Raw genomic sequence first — 27,933 nt, 5'->3', positions numbered from 1 at the left:
GAACCAGACAATAATGAAGCAGAGTGTGTTTTGGAGAGACAGAGATATATGGCTGATGTGTGACTGTTGTGACTTCACTTCTGTTTTAATCACAGACTCTGTGTCCTCACTGTCCTCTGCTGGTTAAAGGCTTGCTGCTGTCTGCAAGTCCAAAATGGGTAGCTACAATCCAGTGGCAACATTACTAACAGAACACATTGCATGAGGCAGCGGGCGGAGCCAAAATAATATAAAGTCACGCAGAAATTATGAATTTTTACTCTTGAAGCATAGCTACAAGTTAGACAAGTGAATACAAATGTAGCTCTCATTACTGGAAGTAACCCTTCAATTTCAAATAATCACCAGGTAATTAATGATGCGCCTTATTTCTTTATTGTCATAATGTTGCGAAAAGACAATCTTATGTTTATGTCTCTTCTGTCTTCTTGCATTTTGACTTGTGATAGGACCAGGCGTAACTAAGAACATTAATGGTGGGTCTGTTCCATTTAAAAGCGCTGCAAACACAGGTGTAATTTATTCGCTTTGATTAGACCTGAACTGCGTTGTAATTATGCAAGTTTAACAGTCTTCACACTCTAATAAGAATGATAATGCAATGTAATCTCTCCGACCCCAACAGAGGCAAATTAAAAAATTAATAAATAAAATAGAAGAGTCAGACATCAGTCAAGAATTTATGATCACTACTGGATTAGTGAGCAGGCCTACCGGCACAGGTAGTGACAGTGACATTTAAGGGAACAAAAAAAACTATAAGTGATGAACTAACTCATTGTGGGTTTTGGTCTTTTAGTGGCATTTGTTGACCATTTGAAAAATAACGAATATCACCCGCCTTATTCTTTAAATAGGGCAAAGATAGACAGCTATATACTTGTATACTGGTGCACATTTCATACACAGTGGCAATGTACATCAAGTTAGATGTAAACATGGTCATGTGGACACTGCCTAAGATCACTGGAGTTGTTCTAGGACTGAAGAAACCGGAGGATCGAGTCAAAAGAATTTATGAAAGGGTAATAATTAAAGCTGATTCTGTGATTTTTAACTGACAAAATGTTTTAAGTGAACTCAGTGAGAGTACCAAACTAAAATTTTAACAGCATGGTTTGAAATTATGCTAGTGATGATTCAATAAAACCTTGAAGTTTAAATGTGCTAAAAGGCAGTAAGTAAGTACAACATTGCAGGTCACAGTGCAGAACCTTAGAACTTTGCATCTACATGAAAAATGAAGCGGTGTTGGTTGTGTTGAAGTGATGTCTTGGCCTTGATCTGCTCCAGATGTGTCTCCCTGCAGCCACAAGGTGCTGAACTGGCAGCAGCAGAACCTCTGTCGCTGTCAGAGACTCAGAGGAGCTGGGAAGTTCTCCAGGCTTTGTCCCTGACAATTTCAAAGAGCCAAAAACATCCTTCAAATTTGAGTGTGATGATGTGAAAAGCACTCTCATAAAACCTTTCAATATTAAAATCTCAGTCACCAGGATGTTTCTGTGCTTTAGCTCTTCATCACCGTCAGATGGAAGGAAAAATTATTTAGCGTGTATCAGCGTATCTCTCTGCCAAACCAACATACACAGTCACATATTATAGTGCTGATGTGAGTGTTGCTACTGTTGACTGCTGTTAGTTTCATCAGACTTACTTTGGATGCTTGGATGGAGTAAGTGTTAAAATGTGAGGAGAACTTGGTAAAAACAAGAAATATTTCTGTTATCATGATAAACTGTCAGGGAGGCAGTAACACACTATTGTATATTTTAGCATAACTCACTATAAAAAGTTAAACATAACGTTAAACCCCCTCCACAGCCAATTACTTTTGTACAGTGCCAAACTGTTTCTTATACATAGACCTGAATTGTGTGTGTGTGTGAGTGCATGTTGTGTCCTCCAGCCCTCAGCCCCATCTCTGTGCCCTACATAGAAAGCAGTCCAGTCCACTGTGAACACCAGCTGCTGTCTGTATCTCTAATTATAGCCTGTGCAGCGCAGGCTCCCAGGGCAAGGCTCGGAGACAGGGGGTCAGGTTACTCCTTCCCGTGTGTGAGTGCATGTTGTGTCCTCCAGCCCTCAGCCCCATCTCTGTGCCCTACATAGAAAGCAGTCCAGTCCACTGTGAACACCAGCTGCTGTCTGTATCTCTAATTATAGCCTGTGCAGCGCAGGCTCCCAGGGCAAGGCTCGGAGACAGGGGGTCAGGTTACTCCTTCCCACTGCTCTCTCACCTACACAAACACACACACACACACACACACCCTTGTTTAAACTGGGCCTCAAATCAGGCACGGACAGGGCTTAAAAACTCACATGGGGCTCGACTAGATATTTATTCATTTATTTACTCTTCACTTTGACCTCTGGTTGACAAGGCAGGGCATTTAGAAGGAAATATTTCCCCTGGAGAAAGTTCAAGAAGTACTGGGAATTTAAAGTTCTAAGTACGTTATTCTTAAAGGTACTGTCAAGGGCGCAGAGTGAATATTTTTGGTCTTTTGTCAAAATTATGTAAAAAAAAATACAGGTACTGTTGCTATTTCATTTAAAACTGTCACATCATATTGTAACAGGTAGTAAAATGAAACAAGTGACAGGAATACTCTGTTCGCTTTACAGGTGTAAGGAAAATGGCTTGATATTTTTGCAGTAAACAGGTCAGTAGAGGTGAGATCAGGAATGTAGTAATGGGCCTCTCGGAGGAGGAAACACTAACATAACATCGGCTGTTAGCTGCCTGGCCGCCTCCATCATTATTATATGAGTAGTAAGTTCTGTGTTTCTGAGACACATGATGCAGGAGAGTTTTAGACCTTTATCTCCTCACTTTATTCTGTCCTCCTTTCTATGCTCCATTCCTTGATCTTCTTCTCTTTTACACTCTGTTTTCTTCTTTATCAATCTCTCTTCTCTCCCACTCTTCTTCTGAAATTGCCCTGTCACTTCCTCCCTTCCTGCATGCCTTTATCTGTCTATTTTGGACCCTCAGAGGGGCAGGGTCAATCTCAGTGGGTCAGCCACTTCTTTCTGTGGCTCTCTATCCGTTTCTGGCTTTCTGTCTCACTCTCCAGCAATTTAACCAGCTAGTGACCAAATCTAAGAAACTCAGACTCAAGAATTTCTTGGACATAAATTGAAAGAACTTTGAAAATAGTGAGAAACGAGTGAATAGAAGAATTGTTCACTGGATTACCTTTCATTTTTCCTGCGGAGAAGGTTTTAGTGTATTTTTTGTCCCCGGTGTGATCCAGCTCAACACAATTGCTGTGCGCTTTTTTGCTGACGGATTTGAGTTGCCTTCATTGTCTTTCCTCACAATCAGCTGGGGCCAAAAAGGATTTAATGAAGTAGTTACATGCTTGTTTCTATGGTAACACTGCGTTTCCCTGATTCTTTGAAGGACTGAAGGTTGTCACCTAACATCCAGCAAACTCAAAAGTCCAAGGTATTGTAAAAATTCATTTCACTCTGGCAGAACTTCATAATAATGACCTGATACTGATGTTACTGAATGTTGGAGGTCAATACACATTACGCACACTTATTCCTGGTCATGGTCATTTAAAATATGCAAGGTTAGCTGCCTTTGTATGCTGCAACGACATCATGTTACATAGTGGTGAAGCAGTAAGGCCAAAATAATGACCATTTGTGCTATGAACTGTACAATATGTGAACTACAGTGTGAGCCTTTATCACCCCCTTTAACTTTGCAGTGATTTTGTGGTCATTAGTTCAGAAGAAAAGAATATACAGTATTTTCTTTCTTTTCCCTCATCTTGGGAGCTCTCAGATGTGTCTTAGCATTCCTGGAGGGTCCAAACCCCCAGGCTGGGAGCAATTTGAAAATATCCACTATGATGTTCAAATGATCAGTGAACTTTTCCCCCACTTCTTTCTTCTGACAGAAACATCAGCTAAAATATAACCATTATGTTCATTATCTGTGTACATAAACTACATTCGACACATAAGATGTTTCTTACAAACTGCAGTCATTCTTTCCATCCACCCATTATCTATACAGCTTATTCCTGAACAGGGTCACGGGGGGTCTGGAGCCAATCCCAGCTGTCATTGGGCGAAAGGCGGGGTACACCCTGGACAGGTTGCCAGTCTGTCACAGGGCTGACACTTAGAGACAAACAATCACACACGCCCATGGGCAATTCAGAGTTGCCAATGAACTTAAACCTAAGCGTTATGTCTTTGTACCATGGGAGAAAGCTGGAGTACCCAGAGAGAACATGCAAACTCCACACAGAAAGCCCCAGGGTCGAACCCAGAACCTTCTTGCTGTGAGGTGACAGCGCTAACCACCTCTGCTTCTGCGTGTACAATGCACTGTGCTTCTGACCTACCTATAGGACTATACAGGCTGTTTGTCCCAACCCACTGAGAAGGCACAAAGGAGCATTTCCTTGAAATATGCCACAGATGAAAGGTTAAAATTCACTAACTAACCCTTTTATGATGTGACACTGCTATGGCAAAGGTTTGGCTCAGTTTAGGCACAAAGACAACTTGATACCCATCAAAATTATTATGCCTTCTTGTCAGAAAGTTGTAGTACTCCGAACAAGTGAGGATCTCTTTAATAGCGAGCACGGTCGACTGTGCATTTCTCCTCTTTCATTTGCCCTCAGATACCGGTTGGTAGCCTGCACCCACATTGTTCTAATTCTGTTCATTCCTTTGGTGTGGGGGAGGCAGCAGCAGTTGGTGTCCTTATGTGTGTGTGAAGATCAACTCAGCACCTGATGGTGGCAACAGGTGGGCTGGGTCATATGCTTTTTACAGTAAAAAAGGACAAGCACAATAAGAAAAACCTGTTTGCAGACTGTGACTCACACTTTGACAGAAACTATACAACCTGGACCATAAAAGAGAACCACATTGTAATCACATTGTTTGGAGAAGAGTGGTGCAGAGGATGTTTACCTAGAGCAGGTTTTCCTCTTCTGTCTGCTGGAAGACATTTCCACTCTGCTCCAGCCTTCTGTCATTGTAACAGCGCGGCTGCTTTACCTGCTATGGATCAATATGTTGACCTGACCAGCTTCACTAGATCAATGACTTTCTCACACACACACACAAGCAGATGCACCCTCTGCTCTACTTCTGAAATGACACACGTGCCGGCTGCTGTTCAACCTGATCATTTTCTCTTTTGCTTTCTTGATTCAGGCGCACACACAAATGCACGTGGGCCAAATTATGTTAAATTGATTTTGTAGTTTGTTATGTGAATGCAGCAACAGAAAGGTCAGCCCTTTGTCAGCCGAGACCAGCAACTGAATCAAAACACATCAATTCTTCCCACTATACCAACCTCCTGGGTGCCATATATACGGATGGATGGATGGATGGATAGATAGAAAGATAGATAGATAGATAGATAGATAGATAGATAGATAGATAGATAGATAACCACACATTAATTTACACACCTAGGGCTCATGCATTTTGCATCAAGTTATTATACTTGTAGTACATTTGCATATAATACATACAATATGATACTTTGATGTACATTATACTTGTACATTTGCATAGTTTAACCGTCCTGTACAGTCGACCACATCTTCTTTTGAGCGCACAGGCTACATAATAGGCTATAATATGACCAATTTACTCAAGTGATTGAGTTTTAGTCACAAGATGTAGCATATATAGTGAGACAAAACATAACATGAATTGTACCTTGACGTATGTTATATAATGAGGAGCCAGGGGGAAAATTATCACCAATCTCCTATTAATTGGCAGTGAAGCTGAGGATCATTAGAGTCCGAACCACCACCTAATTCAGTCAGCCAGTCTGTCATAATGAATGGTGTTAAAGGTTTCAGGTGGACTAGCAGCAGAGCATACAGGACTCACGTGGCTCTGCAGCCTTCAGGGCCTCATTAATAACCTTGTGAAGGACATGTTTCCTCCAAATGAGTCATTCCTGTTTTAATTCAAACCACCACAACAGAGTAACTATCACTTTATATTTGCAGACAAGCTGTGTGAGAGGCAGGCTGAGAAACAGAAGGAAAGATTTATCATGTCAGCTGTTCATCGCAGCATGCCACGTAATGAACACAAACAACCTAACATGGGCACATAATCATGTTATGGCACACAGTCCCACTGCCATACAACAATGAAAACTTTCTTTAGAGGAGTAAATTGTCTTGTAAAACAAAGTGAGCTGGAATTCAATCTCCTCATCACCTCTGGTAATCTGTTTATCCTTCTCTCTTGTTCCTCTCTCCCAGTCTTTCCTGTCCCGCTCTTCTCCTCCTCTTTTATTTTGATCCTCACACAAAAAAATTACATAATATAACTGATCCACTGACTGAATAAACAGTCACTGTTTGCATTACAGCGATCAAAGTATTGGTAAAATGAATGTAAGCATAACAGACATGCCTGTATATTACTTTATCCCAAGCATCATTAAAGTTACACAAAATAAATGAATGCTATTAAGCACTGCTTTAAAACTCATAATAAAGTGGACCTCAGACAGAAAACTAGTTACAAGGTCCTTTCATTTCTGCAGATTTTTATAGATATTGACGGTCAGTGGTAGGATCAGCAATTTTTGGAGAGTTGAAGAAAGTACTGTTTCAGCAAAAATGTTACACAGTGGGATCTATGTTATTTCCTGGACAGCAGAGATCCTTAAAAGGTTAAAAAGATCATTAAAAGGTCAAGTTAAAAGGGCATACTGTCAAATACCACTCACCATGTAAAAAACACATCTTCTGGAGCTCTTGCAGCAACCATGTCTCCGAGAGATGATGTTTATAAAATATTCATTTGTTTGGGATGAGAAAATGTTGCTACTGTCTGGAATTTGTTCAGAGGCAACTTGGAAATGCTGTAAGAATTGGGGGGGTAGAGGGGTGATGTGTCCTTTGGCTAAGGTTATGGGAAGACTATGGTTTTAATTAAAAGTCCTCACAGTAAACACATTATTTCTGGCACATTGCTTCTCTGTGGAACCTGAAGATTTTCTCTAATGGTAACCAAATACCGAGAGGCCAAAGATAACTATAGAAAGTGTAATCATGCTTTAGCTACAAGTGAATATTGTACTTTAGATATGGATAGTATATTTTTCAGATACATTTCAATTCCATGCTTTTATTGTCCAGACCGGTATACAAGCACACACACACAATACACACAAATAAAAAGATGTTGAATAAACAGAATGGATGTAAAAATTGTCCAAAAAACCTTCATAACAGTTCCCTTCTAGTTGTCGTTTCAGGCAACTAGAGGGGAAAAGAAGAAGGTGTTGTAAGGGGTGGTCAGGACTACCAATGGCAGTGTGCTTTCTGGATGGATTGTTTTGTAGGTGTGTGTGTGTGTGTGTTGTGACTCTGCTATCACCTCAGGTGATTCTTGTTTGTGATGTTGTCCAGGTTGCCAAACCATGCAACCACAGGGATCATCATTGTCCTACTAATGTTAAAATGTTCCTGAGGAAGAGCAAACATTACTGTTTTTTCTAGAAACCACATCTGTGCTTTCTTCATATGTCAGTTTGTGGCCAGGTAACAGCTGACTTGCCTCCAGTAATGACTGTAGGTATTTTAGGAGGTGGGTTCTTTGTAAAGTCCATAACCATATCTTTGGTTTTTGTCACATTAAGCTGTCACACCATTTTATAACCACATCCACTACACACCCATGACCCGTCTCATTGTCTTGGAGGAGGCTGACATTCAGTATCAACTTTTTGCAACATGTCAAACACAGTAATTTTAACAAATGTTGATTAAAAAACAAATTGGGCAGTATTATGCTTTCTTCAGAACATAATTGCTTTTGCAGATTAGTATTCTACAAATATAATTTCAAGGAAATAAGGTTGCTGGGGGAGCTTTTCAAAGCATAAATAACAGGTTAGGGTGTATTGAGGTTTGGGCTTGAAGATAAACAGAAAACAGAACTGGCCTGTTTAAATCTTGATCTAGTTTTGATTTAAATTTGCTATAAATTGGGAGATGTCGCTTTAGCCATCCAACCATTGAACCTTCCCTACTCCTTTTCAGTGTTTAAATTCAACTCCCTTATTTTATCATTCGTTGATCCTTGATCCTCACTCAACCCGGAACTCATTACAGCTCTTATTCCAGCTCTGAGGATTGAGGATCAAGGAGGCTGCTGGAGGAGCTGTGAGCAAGGATCCATAAAAGTATCCTTTATAGAAGACTTTTAATGATGGGAACACCCCTTTATCTGAATTCAGTAGGTGATTGGATGCTTCAGATGAAGGATCAGAAGAATGGATGTCTCATGTCTGTATAACTGGGTTTCCTTAATTCCTCTCTCTTTACATTTTTTCCTTGTATCTTACATGGGCAGGACTAAGACGCAAGGGAGGGAAACATGGATGCAATTAAGGGAGTTAGGATTTACCCCAAGTTTAACTTTCTGTCTGTCTTTCTTGTTTTATTTCCCATCTTCCCTCCTCCTGTGCCCAGCTCTCTTCCCCAAATGAGTAGTCAGACGAGTGGCCAGAAGGCAATCCCTTCGGCACGGGCCAGTCGAAGATTTTTGGATGATGTCATTTTGACCTTCAGCTCACCAATGGCCTGGCTGCTGGTTGTGGCTCTGATCATCACGTGGTCTGCTGTGTTCATTGTTCTCTTTGATCTGCTTGATTATAAGACTCTAACAGGTAACAAGAACCAATTATTGATTTTAATAGTTGTTTCAATATTTTAATAGATTTTTATTGAATATTAATGTTTAATAATCATTTGATTGTTATCATATTTACCATTCTAAAACTATTATAATTCCATATAAATGTCACTATAACTTGCCCGTAATGTTGTACTCAGTAAGACTTCCCTTTCACTCATGCATTACCCGGCTTTCACATTTCAATCACACATCCATATTTTAACCAAACATTGTTCAACAGACTTTCAGACATCTTTGAAGAAGATTCAAAAGTAGACACATTCTTATGAAGGTCATCATTTTCAGCAACATCCATGTTATGTTATGGGATGCACAGTATAATGTCTCCGCATCTGTGTTGCTTTAACACATTTCCTGATACTTGACAGCTGCAATGAAGATGATACTTTTTAGGAGGGCATTTCTCACACTCACATGTTCACTTAGGCACTAACATTTGACAGTGCATGGACTACGGTGGTAATACAGCTGCTTACATATTGAGGTTTATCCAGTACACTTCACTTTCACATAAATGTCTGACTCATAGACTCAGAAAATAGACCGAAAGGGCACTGGTGTTAACATGCATACTAATCACACAGTTGTAGGGGGTAGCAGGCCTCATTCTGATTAAAATATTAAGTCTTTTAAAGTTAAATAAATTCTCTAAGACCCAGCATATATGGACTTCTTTAGAAATGCTGCTAGTTGCTGCTATACAGAAACTGAGGGCTGCTTTGTTTCCTCATGTATTTTTAAATTGATCCCATTATCTCTAGCTCGTGACTTAATTGTTGTGATCACATTTCTTTTTCTGTGAATACATTTTAATTACTTCAAAATTGCAACTACTGTATGTTACTGATTGATTAAAGCAGATGCAGCCATCAAAATCAGCTTACTGATGCCATGATGAGGCTTACAAGGCTTTACGGTACAAACCCATTAATTTACTGTATAACTTGAGCTAATGAGAAACACGTGACTGTAGTATAACTAGAAAAATCTAGACAGGGCAACAGCAGCACCCAGAGATTCCACCATGCTGTACTGAAGCACATTGTTTTGCTTTTGTAAATCTAGCATCTTGATTTCCCCAGAAATCAGAAGACTGAACAAAAATGTATCTGTGCTAATGTGAATTTGCTGCAGTTATGAAATACTAAGGAGAATATTTATTACTGTATAGTTCAACAAGTTTCAATAGCCGATCTATTGCTTTAACTGAGCTATTACTGTAGGATCAGATTATTAGTTTGCATGTTAGCATTCTCATAATAAACAAAGGATTTTTTTTACATGCAAATTCAGGAATTGGCATGTTTTATTCAAGACAATCTTAAACCAATAACTTCCAAGCATGTACATTTAAAAGGTTGCTGGTTGCTGTAATTGCATAAAATGAGATTTTTCTGTCAGTAAAATTATTTCTTTGCCCCTCAAAACAGTTCATCTTGATGGCAACATTCTCACAAATTGAAGTGTTGACCAGTGTGTGAAAGGATGGTAGGTTGCAGTTGCCCCTCAGCTTCACGTATTTCTATTGCTACTGTGCATTTGTTGGTATAATGCTAATTAAGAACTAATTATTATTATTAACATTATTAATGTTTTAGCCAGTGGCCTTGTCTGGTTTAGTCAGTAGATCAGCTGGACACAAAATATGACACATTCAACATACACTATATGGAAAATAACATTCCCTAAATAAGTTTAAATTGAGCTTTGCTTTCAAGGGCTTTCCCACTTTGTCTCTACTTAATAACTCATTTGATTGGTCTTTCCAGAAAACCTCTTGGACCCATAAAGCAAATCGTCACCTTATACTGTATGTGATTATAGTCATTATAACAGTAAAGCACCATGCAGTATAGTTATCTGACCTGCAAATGGGTCTGACAAAGATCAAACTGCTACCAATGTTCTGACCACACAACAGAAAATCAATCACTTCAATCTTGTCACAAAGCTGGTGTATCTTGTGCTCATTTTCTTTACTGTAATAACAATCTTTCGGTCAGGTCTTCTCATATCTGCTCCTTATCACTCCTGACACTCCCTCAACAACATCGCCATGTATTTGGACTATCCTGCAGCGAGATAGTCCTGCCTCACACATCCAGCACACTCATGTTTAACTCCTCTCCTCACTCTCCTCCTCTCTTCACCTGACCCCCACCCCTTCACTTCTTCTCCATCCTCATGCTGTCAATCACCTGCCATCCCATCCAAAGACTACACATCATACTGTGATGACCCCGTGTGTTTATCTCCTGGTAAAAACAACAACAACCACTGACTGTTTGGCTGCTTGCATGTACTAGAATAATGCCTGTGACATACTGGCGAAAATCAAGCTGATCCCTGTCCAGTGTTTGTCCTGCTCTGTATTTGTGCCAGGAAGGAGTAAATCCAATACTAAATCAGCACAAACTAGTACACAATACACCCCAAGGTCACTGCAGTGTGAATGTTATATTAATGTAGTCTTTCATACTGATCAACTTTTAATGTATCCATACAATACAGAACTCTATCACCAAAACAAGACACTGTGTTTGGGTTTTGTGTCCTGAGTCCCGCATGTGGTTAGGGTTGAGGTTATGAGAGGATGCCGAAAATGGTTTAGTCCTATAAATGGTTCAACAAAGTCTGTTGATCATCCTGAGTGAAGGCTGAGCTTGCTAACTGTCAGTCCGCAAACTTGTTAGCTCAGATGCTAACAGTAGAATAAGTTAACACAGTTCATTGATAAGATCATCAAGCCCTGCCATAGCTGTCTGCAAACCGTTCAAGCCCTGCCATAGCTGTCTGCAAACCATGCTTCTCCAGTTGAGCATCTTAAACAAAATAAAAGTGAAAAGTTCACTACTGTTAATAAGCTACTTAACACATGTGCTGCATTAGCTTGGAATGGTGCGTGTCTGTGTTTTCTCTGGAAACACAGACACGCACTAGCAGTTCCCAATGACAAATGTGATACACAGGCTTAAAATAGGTACTGAATATGACTTTTGTGTCTCATGACAACAGCAAATCTGTTGGCCTGCTGGGATTTCAAATGGAATAATTATCTTGTGACCACTGATATTGACAAATATGTTGATGGATATATGATGATTGTGGCTAACATTAAAATCTAAGAAAACTTTAACAGAAAATGCAATTCAGAGTCCAAAACTGAGATAGATTCATTTATCATACACACACATCCCTGCAGTGTTATCAATAAAGGTTACAAATCTTTTCTTTAAGTTGATGAAACATTTCTCTGAAGACAACTCTGAGCTATGGAGGAAATGAATATAAAAAGCACTGTGCATTGTAGTTATCTTCCATTTTTGGAAGCAAATATTTGCAAGCTGACAATGACAAAACGCTAGGCTGCATTTTTAATCACAAGGCTTCTTTCATCGTGACATTTCAATAAAGGCCAGTGTGTGTAAAGGAAACAGCAAAAAGACATTTTTGGACAATAAAGAAGAAATACAATGCTAAACATTAAAATAATAAAATTGCTGTGTACAGCAATTCCAGAAAGATAAAAGTGGCTCATAGAGAAAATAGCAGACATCATAGAAAGAAAGAAGGTGGAGGGGAGACAAAAAGCAGCCCCACAGTGAGAGTTTAATCTGTCACCTTATTCCTTGCTCTTTCTTTCTCTGACAGAGTGAGAAAATCAAATGCATGTGATTATTAGATTGAGAAAAGTGGAATTTTTTACAAAAGAAGCAAAAGATAAAGGAATAAAACAAGAAACTATGAAAGAAATGAAAGCAAGCAAGAAGGAAGGAAGGGAGCAAAGATAAAGGAAGGAAAGAAAGTTGAGGAGGGATGAAGGAAGAAAGGGGTAAAGAAAGAAAGAACAAATAAACAAAGCTATGTAAAGTTTAGCTTCACTTATCCAGCTCAGATGTATCTGTTCCTGCTCCTTTCTGCTCTTTTCCTCTGAGAGCATTTTCAGAGCCCTGTAGGTTTTCTTATTGTATCTCTGCTCTGCAATTTGTATTTTTCATCTCTTTTCTTTGTGGTTCATCATTTTGATGTGGTTGCTAAACTACACCAAACTAAAAAAAAAGAAAGGTGGAAATGTAGGGATAAGTGAGAAGAAAAGAGACACAAGATGAAACCATGAAAGTAAGATTGTCAAAGAAAATTGATTTAAAGAACAGAGAAAAGATGTGGAATGAATTAAAACCAGACAGAAAGTAAGGCGGAGGGTAGAAAGGTGAAGTGAAGACAGTCAGAATGAATAAAAGTTAGCAGGTGGGAAATACTAGCCTTCTGTTCCTAGTGTCTCTAGCACTGCGTCTGGAGTGTCAATCGAAGAAACGTCAGTGCATTAATCACTTGTTTATGAGGATCCATTATACGACTTCTCCACACTGGGCAACAAACAGGCAGAAAGATTCTTCCACCTGGGAGAGGGAGGATTGAAGAGATCCACAGAGAAGAATAAAATGATGCATTTACCTCTTTAGAGCTAGCAGTTATCATAATACTCACACAGAGTAGCGATGAATGTGCTAATTCACGTGTTCCTCAGAGAGACCGATGCACTGCAGTGGTGGCTTTATGATCACAATTTGTTTTAACACTGCTAGCAGCCAGAGAATGCAGTCATTACTTTTCACAGCTAGAGAGGCCCACAGCAAAGAAAAATTATTATCTGGCTTGTTACAGATACAGAGCAGCTAAGCAGCTGAGCAACACAGCCCCTCAGCAGCAAGTCATATATACTGTACTGTGTCCATGCTATGTATACTAATTCAAAAACACTTCTGTAATTAAATACAATGTGAAGCTGACACAGCAGCTATTGGTAATTAACTGGGTGAAAAGCTGTGACACACAGGCAGAAATGATGAACTCATGATCATAATGAATTAAAGGTCTGAACAGTTCTGGTGGAGGAGTTTAAACACCAACCTGGGAAATCAAAAGCTGCTCTAAAACATTAGCAAAAACTTTATTAGGCAATAATAAAGCCAACAGTGACAGTATGTGTACCAGCAAAGTGGAATTTCCACATTCCTGGAATGAAAACAAGTCAGTGGGTTACACTGCCTTACACTGGGACAATGCTAGTGCACGTGTGTCAGCAATGTTTAAATTCTGCCGGTTGTGTTTTTGCTGTGTTCTCATTCAGCATGTGCTCTGCATCATGGACAGATGAGTCCAAAAATGTCCTATGTGATGAAAAGTTTATTTTGTGTGTGTGTTTTTTGAACCGTGTTTGCTACTGCATATAGTGACAGTACATCTACTGTAAGCTGCATGTGGCTGTAATTTATATAAAGTGTAAAATATGCAGTGAGATGAAACCTACTGTTGTTCTTCTGTAAGACTTTGTCTCTTTATAGATTTTCTCTTCATCTATGTCTCTTTCCTCTCTTTTTTGCCCACGCCTTCATTTTTTTTTCTTTAATCTTAACTTCCTATCACACTGTCGCTGCTAGCATCATGTCTGTACATCTCTCCCTAAGGTCTCCCTCCTCCTTCTGCCGGCCCAAAGAGAGGTTTGAAGACCAGAGGCAAGCAGAAACATTTCAGTCATCATCCTTACCACATTCACATTCATTCCTTTGTACTTATGGATTTATAACCTGCTGTGACCAAACTCAGATGTACAGTGAACATATAATGAATCAGACCAGTGTGTGTGAGCTCTAACAGCTGCAAGATGTAATGAAAATAACTACCACATTTGCAAAGCTTACAATGTTCAGGTTCCTGATATTTTGTCCGCCCCATTTAAAGGTAGGGTTGGCTGGAAAAACCAGCAAGAGGAAGCTCGATTTTGTGAGTAGGCAATTGAAGAAATCCCACCCTTTCATTCTGACTTCTCTCCAAAGCCACTCCTCCAAAACACAATATACACTGTCTGACTACAACCTACAGATTTCAGGAAAATAACAAATACCCCCAAAACAAAACAAAACAAAACCAATAATTACCTGTCCAGCAGAAATATGGCCACCATGTCCACTTTTCAGCCCCTTTGGTTTTCTCAGTTGTGGCCATTGTCCAAAGGCCACACCAGTGTTAATTCTGGTCTTACTTCTTGCAGCATCCAACTTGTTTTTAGTTGTAAATTTCTTACCCGCCCAGATCTGTAGCCCCGAACCGTACTTGGGGCCCTCTGGTTCATGGCTAAGCTGCTTTAGCCCTGGCTTGTAGCCAGTAACTAGTCTTCCTTAGAAGTCTGGGCTTTTCTGACAGGGAGAAGTGAAGAGGGAGGTCAGCTAACACCGTTCAGAACACAGGATTTATTCTTGGTAACATGAACACTGCATGTGACCTTTGATGCCCGGTTAAGGGCATCACAATCCTGTCTAAACACTTAGATCTGATTACACAACACTACCTATAAGGCTAGATGTCCTAAAGGGGAAGGCCTGGCCTGTAACAATGGCCATAGCTCGTGCAAGTAGGAAGCAGGTTGACAGGTAGATAGGCCATCCAATGGTTTTGTTCATCCAGAGAAAAATTATTGGTCAGGCTTTTTTCAGCCCTGCTACTGCCAGAGATGACCGATATGTTTCTTTATATTGTCAGTGCATTTAATGTATTCATTGCCATCGGGATGAAAAAAGAATTTGCCAACCTGGCTTTAATTGTTCAAGTTTAATTTTATCAGTTAAAATATTTTAGGCCTGAATGTTTCATTCTATTGCACTTGTTCTAACATTTAGGTTTTTTCAATGCTATGGTTTTGTTTCTTTATTCTGTTCTGTTCAGGTGGTGTTCGTCCAATAAAATCAAGCCCTGCCGGAGTCCCTGGTGACATCACTCACGAGAGCACTGATTGGTTGGCGATGATTTGGAGTTATGTTGTCAGTTTGGTAGCTCCTGATGAGGAGGAGGAAGGTATTCACCAGCTAACTGAAACCCTCACATGTAAGAAAACATCACCTCATACTAATCATCATCTAATCATTAATTCACAATCAATATTTTCAATAAACAGTGATGAAGGGCCCTGCTCCACAGCTTCTGTTAGTATTTTTTATTGGAAAGTCATTCAAACATCCAGACATGTAAATGACCACAAAGACAAGTGAAACAACTACAAAGACACACACAACAACTACAGAACAAGATATAAATTGACTGCCAAGATATGCTAAAGGACCACAAAGAGGTGTAGAATGACCATTAAGCAGCAACGCTGTGTGTAGTCATACTGTGTCTCTTTGAGCCTGGGTGTCTTGCCTACTTTGCCTAACATTTTGTTCAGGACAGGCCCCAGCTGTGAATGAAACATCATTAATGTTCTGCAGTACTATTAATATATTAAAGGAAAGTACAGATCCTGTCTCAAACTCTTCTCATGTATATGCTAAAAGTGGGTGTGTTTAGTACAGATGTTCATCATGATCACCCAGGCCCTGCAGAAGATAGCGATGATGGGACTGTCAGAACATAATCACTTACTGACTAAAAGAGCTATTATGAAAACGATGTCCTTTCACCACAAAAAGGCAGAAAGGCAGAAAATAAACGTCACATCTTCTTTATTCAGTTATCAAAACCAAGGTTCGATTAACAATACTGTTAATCCTTTGTGACTTAAAACTTGAACTTGAGTATTAAATGTTTGTAATTATAATACTTTATTCTACCCATATTTAAAAAATGTTCTCATTAGCAGACAGCTATGTAAGACAGAATGATTGGATTATGAACATAAGAAGCAGTTTATTTACAGTGGAAGAGATAGAAGGCCAAAACAACAGCAGACAAACAGAAGAATAAGACAATATAACCTGCTATATTATTATTAAAGTGGCAGCCTAATATTTATTGCTTGCTAGGTATGGTAATGGAAATATCAAACCAGAAACTCAAGGTTATTTTTCTTTTCTGCATATAAAAAGCCATGTCTTTGTGAGAAAGAGTAGCTTGCATGAGTGTCATTTTTACTTTCTCCATTTTTTTATACCTACAATAGCTGTGATTGGACTGATGAGCACCTCATTCTCTTCTCTGTCTTCTAGCATTCCACTCTGAGGACCTCTGAAAGAGAGGAGTGTGAGGAGAGGAAATGAATGGACGAAGTACCAAAAGCTGAAGAGAGGACGAGAACGGATAAAGAGAAGGGCGTCAGACTAAAGTGGAAAGAAATACAAAGAGATGGAAAGATGTGGTGAATGTTCATTATATCAGAAATAGTTCTTTCTGTCTGTTGATAAATGTAATTTGATGAATAAAAACTCTTAAATTGATTCTATTTATTTGCTACAGTCTTTGTCTGCATTATAATAACAGTGCTAAAATGCCAACCATAAAGCTTATTTAAAAAAAAAAAACTGCACACAGATGAAAACAATTTTTGATTTTTAAATCAACACCAGTGTTTCTGGACCTTTATTAACAATGAGGATAGCTTCAATTATCAATCATCATACTATTTTAAAGCTGCATTCACCTTGAGCATATGATCCGACATAACTAATCAGCATTTCAAGAATATTAGTATGTACAGAGAATAATTCTAAAACAGCACATGAGCCACCAAATATATAAACATAAACTCACAAATCTGACTCATATATCATTGGTAGAGGTAGATATTTCCACTTATATGGGTCCATTTATGGAAACATAAAAGTGATGCACAGTGGCAGCCAATGTGGAGCTCAGATGAAAAGAAGAGTACATTTTCTTCCCAGCTTTTTTCCCTCTCTGTGTCTCCACGGCAGGCGGTCTAAGTCAAAGATGACCAATCACTAACATGTCCACAAGTCAACATCAGGAAAATTATGAGGTAACAGCAACAACCTGCTGAGCAGGAAGATGAGTGGTTAATGCCAGGAGGAAACAGACATGCAGCAGATAAAGACCACCTTCTCTGCAGCATTCCTCACCAGCGTCAGACTGGGTGACTCCAAAGAAGAACCTGAACATGAGACATACTGTAAATGAGTGTGAATGCAAAAGTGGATCTAAAAAATTTGGGTGGCCGGGCTGGGGCACAGACTTGGTGGCAAAAATACATGCAAAAACCATACATGATTAAGAAAACACATGGTCCTTCCTTTAGCTAATTTTGGTTGTGCTCTTTATTTACTCCTGGTTGGAGACATTGCTGCTGCACAGTGGTCCCCACCCACTGAGGTGAATCATGCCAAATAGTCCACAACAACACAATCAGAAAAATAAATACAAATATCTGTCATGATTCTGTTCCGCCTGTTTCCGTTCTCATGATTTTGTCAACTTGGCTGTGTGAGTTTGCCGGCATTGACCCTGGACTGTTGTTTTTGACTTGGAGTGTGTTTTTGGACTACGACAGTGTATGCTCTTAACTGTGTGCAGTAAAGAGATAACTAGCTACTCTATTTCGTCCGGCGTTATAATTGAGTTCACCTGATACATTATCGGCATTTAAAATGAAACTAATTTGACCAATATCAGTTATAAAGCACCACAAAAATGTTAGTTATATTTAAGGCAACAATTTGTCATTGTTTTTCATTTTTCATTCATTAATACTGACAAATATTATATTTTGATTCTGGCAGGGGTAGTGCCAGACGTGGTCAATCACATCCTGAGAGCCACCCCCGGCTCTGCCCATGAACATTAGTTCAACATGCAACAAGCAGGCTAAGAAATACTGTATAACAAAGACTTTAAATGTGGGAAGTTTTGCCTCCTGTGGAAATATAATATGTAAATAGGTGGAAAGTTGTAGGAACAGACATCGATCAATGCATATTCCAACGGACAGAGCAAAAATTCAGAGACATCCTAGATTGGTTGCTGTTCTATCTCAGAGCTACCATACAATCTAAAACTTTCTTAACCATTTTTGGGTAAATTTGATCTTCCAGATCACAAGACCTAGATGTATTTGACTGTGTGAAAAAAACTGGAGCACCTCAGGGAAACCCACCCAAACAAACAGAGAAAACATGCAGACTCAACACAGGGGGGACATGGGGGTAGGTTTAAGATTTGACCAGTAACTGAGCCACTGGTGACACGATCCATGTCTGCTGGAGTACAATGTCACGTATTCAAATCATTTACATAAGTAAAAGCAGCAATGCCTACATTCAAAATGTCTACCAAATAAAAGTAGTATCAGGAAATGAACTTAAAGTGCTCATTATGTACTGTTTCTGGATCATTTTTTATCACCGCATTTAAGCTGTATGTTAATGTTGTAGCTGTTGAAGGTGCAATATTTTGTAGAGTAGCTGTCAAGTAAATGTAAAAAGTAAAAAGAACCATCCCCATTTAAATGTACTGGAGTTGACATATAAAGTAGCATAAAATGTGAATATTGTAATAAATACCTGCATATTCAAAATGTAATGAAATACTACTGCACGAAGTTTGCATGAAAAACACTGGCAGCATGTATCACATTAGGTCTCCTGCATGCAAAACCAATCCCTTGAGTTAACTATTCAAGTCTAGCTACACAAGAAGGCACAACACAATGTCCACTAAGAAAATGACAGTCATCCTGACTCAGCTCAGTCCGCCAGATGATTGCTGGCTCTCCACAATACTTCAGCAAAGCTGTCATTTAATGCAATTAATTTTCCTCACAGCCTGAGACGAGAAACCCCCATACCGATATTGAAAGTGTCATAACTCTGCTACATTAGCTCACCAAAGCAGACAGAGAAAAGATTTTTAATAACATCATTTCAAAGTAATTTTCCTCCAAAACTTGAAAATTAACTAGTTTAAATGTCAAATCATAATTGTGTTTGAGTTCTTGTATCTATTGTTTTGAGTCAGAATTTGGTCGCTTTCATTCCACTGAGCAGATTGGACATTTTGTTATTTGCAGCATAATATTCTATGAAACTGCCTACAGCTTCCATTAAACAGCAGGGCTTTTGTCATCTTGTTAAAACTGCAAATAGAAAGGAATGATAACAGCAAGCAATTGTTTAGTGACCCTTGCAAAAGCAACAGAAACTCATAGGGAGTTGATTCAGAAAATTTCATTTCATTATACAGCATCATCTATTCTGACCCTAAAATGTTTTTAAAAAGAAATTATATCAGATAAGGTTTTTATTAAAGATGTCACTTGTCTCATGATTTAATGGCTGTCTTATTAAGGTAGTAAAAGGTAAAATATAATAAAATAAATCATAGAGCAAGTAAAGTGTATTTCTTTATATTTCTTGAAAGAACCAGATGGATCAGATAACTTGACTGATAACTTTACATGAGTGTGTTTTTCTCTGTGGAGATGTTAATGAAAAGAGGCTTTTGATGTGTGGAGCCAAACACTCCACTGTCTCCACAACACACCAGCTTATCACAGTTAAATAAACAGCAAATGAACATCACTGCTGTTCAGGTGTTGGTTTGCTTGCGAGCTGAGCATCATGTAGGCGATGATTCAGCACAGTATTATAAGAAAAATAATGAACTACCTTTAATTAAACACGTTTGTACAAACAAACTGAATTAAAAAATGAAGAAATGAGATGGAAAAAATGCCCTTTATTAAAAATCAATCAGTATTTTTGTATAATGTATATCAAAGATAATGCAGCCGTCAGTAAAAGTTCTTTTATGAGATAAAATAGAATAATATAATATTGCAATAGCTGGATCTTGTACATAAAACAAGTCACACTCACAGTGGATCATCAGTGTTTTAGTAACCCCTCAGCAGGTTTAAATTTCTTTGGTGGTTTTGCCAACCGATGCTTGGATTCTCAATAGGCACTGGACCAGTTGACGTAGGTATCCCCACCCCCCGACCACCAGGGGCAGTACTCACCAAATTGTAGTTTGGAGCACCAGAACAAGGAGAAGAAGATGGCAAACTAGGACAAGCCACATAAAGGTGAGATTTGTACTGTACTGGAGGTGTTTTTCAAGCATCATGGTCTACTTTTTAAAGAGAAAAGACTTCAAGGGTAGTTACTAAATTTCTGGTTTTGCATATGTGCATCCAGTTTGTTTGTCCATCTCTGTTAAAGTGTTACATAACGTCATGTCCTCACTGTTTCTGTGAGCTCTATCCATGACTGTCTCCGTCCTAAATGGGGCTAGAATTGCTTTTGTATGGCAATATTTGCCACAGTGTGCAGCATTTCTTAGTTTCTTTTTTGCTCGTGTCATTTCTTGAAATGGGAAAACTGAAATGATGCCACACAGCAGCTCTAAAAGTCGACAATGAAGCATCCACTATGTCAGTTTCAAATTCTGTGTCCAACACACAGTTATACTAATGTAATAACCATACGTAGATACCATCTTACTCCCAGGAGACATTGTTCTATCACAATATCATGAAATTATAAATATCATTACATCCCTACTAAATATTCAGCTTTAGTGTGGATACATACATTGTATTATAACAAGCTCTAGATGCAGCAGCAGTAGAAGCAAGCGTCAGTAAGGTTTGCAGTGTTTGAGCAAACCAGTTTAAATATGTATTTGTATAGCACTACAGTATATTCACTGCAGACTCACAGTAGAGAAGAAAAACAAGCCGGTGTGGTCATGTGTGAAGAAGGTTCCTGTTAGAGATGTACTGTACTACATGCTGGGGGAGATCCTTGTACTGGCCACCATGCTGGCAAAATTATAGCTCTGCTGACCTGGAAAAGACTGCTGCAGCTCTCCTGTGTAGAGCCTTTCTCCAAGTATGTCTTAAATACAAATTTTGCTTAAAATTTCAACTCTGACCACTTTACCTCCAGAAAAATCTTTACAGAAAACATTTCTACACAAGTGTATCATGGTTTTCCAAAGCCTTTTATTAGAAAAGTGATTGTCAGTGCTGCTATGTCAGCTTTTAAAGGTTTCTTGAACTAAATTGTGACCAGAATTTCCCAATTTAACTTCACAAAAAAACTGAGCTTCAACATCCATTGTTGCGGTTTTCATTACTGATATTAAAATGTAAATGGAATTCAATTTCATCAACGAGATAATGTGATGGGGTAAGGGTGGTTAATCTTTGAATAATTGACAAAAAATACTGAAACACACACACACACCTGCTGTTCCCGGCAGTAAAAGCCATGAATAATGGATCTTAGTTTTCCTTGGCCTGAGGGAGAAGCTTTTAAACATAATTTGTTGCTTTAATTTATTTACACAACCTGGCAACCCCAGCCCCTCAGGCAGGATGCGTTACACAGAACTGAGCCACACCAGACGTATGCACACACACTCACGCAGACATGTTAACGTGCACGTGATACGCACGTTTTTTTTACCAGGTTTGACATGTACTATTGTTAGTCTTCTAGGCAAATTAAATTTCAGAAACAACCTGTCTAACATATTCACAAAGAAACATGTTAGTATTAAATATTCAGTAAAAGTGTTGTGATAACAGATCAGTAATCATCAGTCTGCCAGCAGCCCACTGATACTGTTCAGTGCATTTAGAAGTAAATTTTCAACCTTGATGTATTTCATTATCATAAAAAAGCTGAAAGTTGTTATGTTTATTTAACAGAGAGTACTGTAGAGCATTGATTCATTTCTCTAATATTCATCTACCAGTACCTCTAAAATCCACCTATTTCCTGGGAAACTCACAATGACAGCAACATTCCAGGATGATGGCCAGCACATATCCCTCTATAAAACCCCAACACTTCAATTTGTATATATATTAAACAAATAAGATATAAAATAAGTGAGTGAGTGAACTTTATGGGAGCTAGCAGATGTTTCCCCTTTAACAGTCTTTAAACACAGCTAGGCTAACCTGCTGCTGGTTAGATACAATATTTACTGTATGAAATTAGAGTGGTATCAATTTCTTTTTCTTTCAGAAAGAAAGCTAATATGTGCATCTCCCAAAAAGTCAAACTATTTTTAAAGGGACAGAAGCATGTGGCAAATACTGACATGTTGGAAGAGCCTGAAGTTGGAGATGTGATGTGAGGGAATACAGACTATTACTAGGGTTGACAAAATGTAAAGCTACAGCACGTAACTCTTTTCAAATAGTTTTGTTGTAGAAATCTGCTCCAAAACTTGTCTTAATGTGGAGAGGTGCTGTCGAAGCCTCTGAAGAGCTCGGCAGAGAGTGGCAGAACGTAACGGATCATAGTAGAGCAGAGAGAGGGAGTGCTGGGTGGAGCAGAGTGGATCGATTTGGAGTTTCTAGCGCTACCTGAAATTACATACTGTAGCTTTAATCACGCACTCATTCACAAATGTGTGGGACTTTCTAGTACAGTGTCGCACACAAAGACACTGAATACAATTCTGAATAACTGAATAGAATAAGGATTATGGACTATGTCTAAATATAATGACATATCAAAGCACAGAAAAGAATAACACATAATGTACTCTACATGCATTGCAAAGTGAAGCAATGCTTGTAAAATTCTGCCTTCAGTCTTCTTGGTTTCAGCTGTGAAGGCTGTGATTTTAACTCTTTCATCTTTTTTTGCTCCTTGCAGCATCATTTGAAGGTACTGGTAATGCATTGGTAATATCACATAACTGCATCTTTGCTGTAAATTAGAATTTTCCAGCCAACAATCCTCGTGTATTTTCAGCGGTTAGAGATCCATTTTAATGTTCTCATAGCCGGATTTGGCGTAGTGGGGCAATCTCTTTAGAAGCTCAACAACAGCCAACAGTAGCTCTGCACAACAATGTTTTCTCTATTTTCCGGAAATGGAGTAATAAGACAGATATTGTCACGTTATTTGGCGTTATATTGAAAAACAAATTCAATATGACTCCACACACGACTTCTGGATATTAAATTTGCTGGTGAGGTTTGTCAAACCTGAGAGCACTCTTCTGTCATCATGACAGTAAAAAGTCATCATTTTCTCTGTGCTGCTGTTGTGTTCAAAGGCATCACACAGCACAGTCATGAAAACGGTTTAGATGCTTTTGTCACTTTCCCACATTTAATACAGTAACAAGACATTTAGAAGCAGCCACACAAAGACTTGTAACTCCAAGTTTAATTTATTTTACTTTAAATGAATGAAGATGCAGCTCATGCTGTGGCTTCAGTATGTTTTCAGAATCTGCACAGATGACAGTCTAAAAATGTTTCTACAAATACTGGATTTTTGAAGACAGAAGGATTTTAATGCACCAGAGGGGCAGCAACTAAGCCACAGAAGGCATGAGATGAATAGAAAAGGTAGTTGTTTCATGCAGGTTGTTTTCTACCTGCACCAATGCACAGATTTGTGTTGTACAATTGCACAATTTATCATAGATGTATGGTTGCAGGTTTGCAGTCTACACCATCCACTGAGCCCCACCTCCTCCCTCGCAAGGGATTCTACCCAACCCTGCTATCATGCTTTAGTCATCCCCCCCTGGGCTGCTGTAACATCCCTCCTGGCTCGACTCCCATGGCACTCTTTAGGTCTTACATCCAGATTTGTCCCCCTAACACACTCACACGCATACACACACCCATACACACATTGCTGGCTCCATGAGGCTGCTTGTATTGAATACAAAACTCTGGTGCTCAGATGTCCAGGCCACAGTCTACTTGTGATCTGCATTCTGCCGTTAACTGCCACTTAGCTTTCCTCTCTCTGCAGCAGGCTGGTTATCACTATTGCCCACACCCACCCTCCTCCTCCTCCTCCTCCTCCTACTCTCTAATGGTGGAATAACTTTGCTTCAATCAGATCAGCAGAGTCACTCCCAAAAACCAATCTTTTCACTAAATACATCGACTTTCCCCTTTTGGTCCACTCTGCCACTTCACCCTTATATTTTATGTAAATGCGTTTGGAGAGGGGGAAATAATTCACAGACTGCGATTGGGGTGTTTTATTTGTCAAAGAGATAAAACTGCACTGGCAGGTAAGGCTGAAGTGATTTAAAGCATCATCTTAAAATCCTTCATTATTCCTCTTTCCTGGTGACATTAATCAGGAAAATAGAATGCTTTTCTTGACCCATCATAAGAGAAGCTGAGAGGACATTGAAGGGTGAGAGAGCTCCAAACAGAACAGGAAGAAGCACAAGAGAGAGATAATGAGGAAGAGCAACACTGAGACATTGAAGAAAACAACAAATAAGATAAAGCCAACAAGTAAATATGTAGGAACTATACAGACTAAACAGCATGATGCTTTCTGTTCCACCAACAAGGTGCACAACTGATTCATATAAAAGCTTGTAGACACAGTCAGGAAAAAATACACACATTTTTTATTTACTGCCAAGCATGCGTTTTTATTTCATGCTTTCTTTATTGTACTGTATGTACCAGTAGGTCTGTCAGTCAGTCCACCATTTTAGTCTGTTTCTCACTAATAATTTGATCATAGATTGCCATTAAAGATAGGGTTATTAATCCTGGAAAAGCCAGCAAGAAGAAGCTCGATTTTGAAAGTAAAAACAACCAAAGAAATCCCACCCTTTTGTTCTGACTTCTCTCCAAAGCCACTCTTCCAAAACACAACATGCACTGCAAAGCAGTACTGCCTGACTACTACAGATTTCAGGAAAATGACAAATGTCCCTCCAAACAAAACAAAACCAATAATTACCTGTCCAGCAGAAATACGGCCACCATGGTGTCACTTTTTTTAGTCTTACTTTTTGCAGCATCTAACTTTCTTACCTGCCCAGATCTGTGACCCTGAACCATGGTTAGGGCCATCTGGTTCATAGCTAAGTTGCTTTAGCCCTGGCTTGTAGCCAGTAACTGGCCAGCTACCGCCATTCAAAACACAGGATTTATTCTCTCTTGGTAACATGAATACTGCATGTGGCCTTTGATGCCCGGTTAACTGCATTACAATCCTGTCTAAACACTTAGAGCTGACTACTGTTGGTATTTTCCTTGTCCATGGCTGCATGTAAAAGGAGTCTGTTCCACACAGTGGTCCTCTTGCACTCATACTGCCAGGTTGCAACTCCTGGCAATAATATTTCCTTTAAAGCGCTATGTCTTATAGGGGAAGGCCTGCCCTGTAACAGTGGTCTCTGTTTGTGAATGGAAGTTGCTGTGGCTGTCTTCTCTCATAGCACACTATCTTTAGCTGTAGAACAAAGCAGTAACGTGTCTGCCTCCAACTGCAACGCCCTGTGGGAGACGCTTGGCTTGCACATTGAGTGCATGGGCAGAGTGTGTGCAAGTAGGAAGGTACGTTGACAGGCAGGTTGGCCATCCAATGGTTTTGCTTGGGACAATTAAAATTACTGGTCAGGCTTTTTTCAGCCCTGCTGCTGCCACAGGTGACGTGTTATTTTTCTTCATGTTGTCAGTGCATTTAATGTGTTCATACCATTGGGATGAAAAAAGAAATGCAATAAAAAATGGTTCTGAAAAGAATCACCAACCCCACCTTTAAATTTGGTGCTGACATTCATCGTCTACTGATGACAAAACCAATGCTTTTTCTATTGCCACCATGAATGGACTGACATAGAATTTGGTACAAACATTAATGTTCCCTCAGTATGAACTGTAATAACTTTGATGATCACTTAATTTTACATATGGTGCCATTTAAAAACTTTTTGTCAAACTCTTTAATTTATGAATGAATGTATGCAAATGAATCACATTCCCTTTAGCCTCAGCTGCACTTTGTGTTTGTTGCTAATCAGCAAATGTTAGCATGCTAATACACTAAAACAAGATGGTGAACTTGGTAAACACATTGACTGTATGTACGATGGACGACCTACCATCACTTTCCTCCACTATGCAAAAGTGAAGCCAAAATATCAATTCGTTGGTTGCCATTTTACTTTTTTGCAACCAGATTCTGAGCAGTAGTGACAGGAAGTGGTGTGACAACATCAGCCCGCCAATCAAAGCTGTCAAATCAGTTAAAATACACCTTTTTTAATATCACTGAACCTATTCAAAGGAAACCAGAAAAATGACCACTTGTACACAAATCAACATGATAATATACTAAAGACAACAGAAATCACCTCCAAAAAAAACATTTTAATTTGTACTTAAAGTTTTTAGTTTCGCTAATGTCCAATCCAGGAGGTGGGATTTATGATTTATACTGCATAGCGTGATAGCTTCACTTCTGAGAGCTGTCAGACTGTCCACTGTATATACAGTCAATAGGTAAACATACATGCTAAAGATCAGCATGTTGTCATTGTCACTGGAAACATGTTTGCACGGTTACATCAGCATTTAGCTCAAAGCACCACTATGCCTTTACAGACCCACTGTGAGCCACTATGTTGTTGATAGAAAAATTAGTGAAAACAGTTAATCAATTAGCAAATTAATATTTTGTCAATAGACTAAGTGAGTAATTGACAAATCATTTCAGCCCTAGAACCAGTATTGCTGCCAGTCTTTGGTTCATCTACTTGAAGGTCAGACTGTCATTTTGACATGAGGTTGTAATGTGACAGTCAATGAGTGTGTTAAGAGCTTGACATGAAAAAACAATTTACTTTCAGCAGTGCTCTCATTTTCTGTAGCTCATGTGCAATCTATGGTTTGGATTTAGTTGGTATGCTCATTCATGGTTAAACATAATTAAAAGGTGTTGCTGTATTGTTTACAACCCTGTGAACAGATAACAACAGGAACAAAGCAGGGTGAGAAGGAGCCACCTCTGTTTTTCTGCTGTTGCCTAACTTACCTCCTCCTTCAGCCCCACCACAGTTAGCTACAGTAGGAGGGGAGGGAACAAGGGGTGCTATTTAATCAAAAAAGTGTCACATTAATTCAGACAAATTCAAGCAATCTAGTTTTCTAATAAAGCTGTCATATTTGCATCCGGTGACTTACACTCACCATCGTTTTAGATTAATTCCCGTCACAACCTTTTGATTTATGAATGCATAATAACTGAGGGCAATGTCTATGAACGTGTGTGTGTGTGAATGTGAAATCGTGTCTACAAAGCCTTGACTTTTAATCTAACATGTTGCTTGTGCCTAGATGATAGAAAATCACATTTTGCAATAATTGAACATGTTTAGAGGGAGAGATCAGATTTCTGGCGTGAAGGAGCGTGAGTTGCATCATTGGTCCCCTGTTCTACACCACGTTATCTCACACGTTATCTCACACATTGTCTTTCCAAATCCAGTCCTTTCAAACAATATCCAAAGGTCAACATCACATTCATTATTTGCCTTGATACTAATATTTTCTTTTCACTGCTTTAAAGTTACTCAAGTGCTCACAGTACATATAATCTTGTTACAGTGATTCAGTCCAAACAAAGAAGAATATATTTTTGATCAGCAAACTTTTCTGCCACTGGCTGTTTGCTTTGTATTCAC

General features: G+C 39.0%; 1 protein-coding gene across 3 annotated transcripts in view; it reads left to right on the top strand.

Moving 5' to 3' along the window:
- The window catches only part of LOC109952218 (triadin), a 31,223-nt gene extending 14,375 nt beyond the window's left edge, over positions 1 to 16,848 (top strand). For 2 of the 3 annotated variants that reach the window (XM_020587179.1, XM_020587181.1), the window contains 4 exons: positions 8,496 to 8,692; positions 14,190 to 14,237; positions 15,445 to 15,603; positions 16,704 to 16,848. In XM_020587179.1, coding sequence (XP_020442835.1) covers positions 8,496 to 8,692; positions 14,190 to 14,237; positions 15,445 to 15,603; positions 16,704 to 16,726 — 427 coding nt within the window. In that variant the 3' untranslated portion in view covers positions 16,727 to 16,848. The remainder of the gene's footprint in view (positions 1 to 8,495; positions 8,693 to 14,189; positions 14,238 to 15,444; positions 15,604 to 16,703) is intronic. The other variant, XM_020587180.1, reaches the window with a different exon arrangement.
- The last annotated feature ends 11,085 nt before the right edge of the window (positions 16,849 to 27,933 follow it).

The sequence above is a fragment of the Monopterus albus genome, unplaced genomic scaffold (assembly GCF_001952655.1).
Source record: "Monopterus albus unplaced genomic scaffold, M_albus_1.0 scaffold443.1, whole genome shotgun sequence".
Lineage (NCBI taxonomy): Eukaryota > Metazoa > Chordata > Actinopteri > Synbranchiformes > Synbranchidae > Monopterus > Monopterus albus.
Note: the sequence above shows the minus strand (reverse complement) of the source record. Positions and strands in the feature narration are given on the sequence as shown.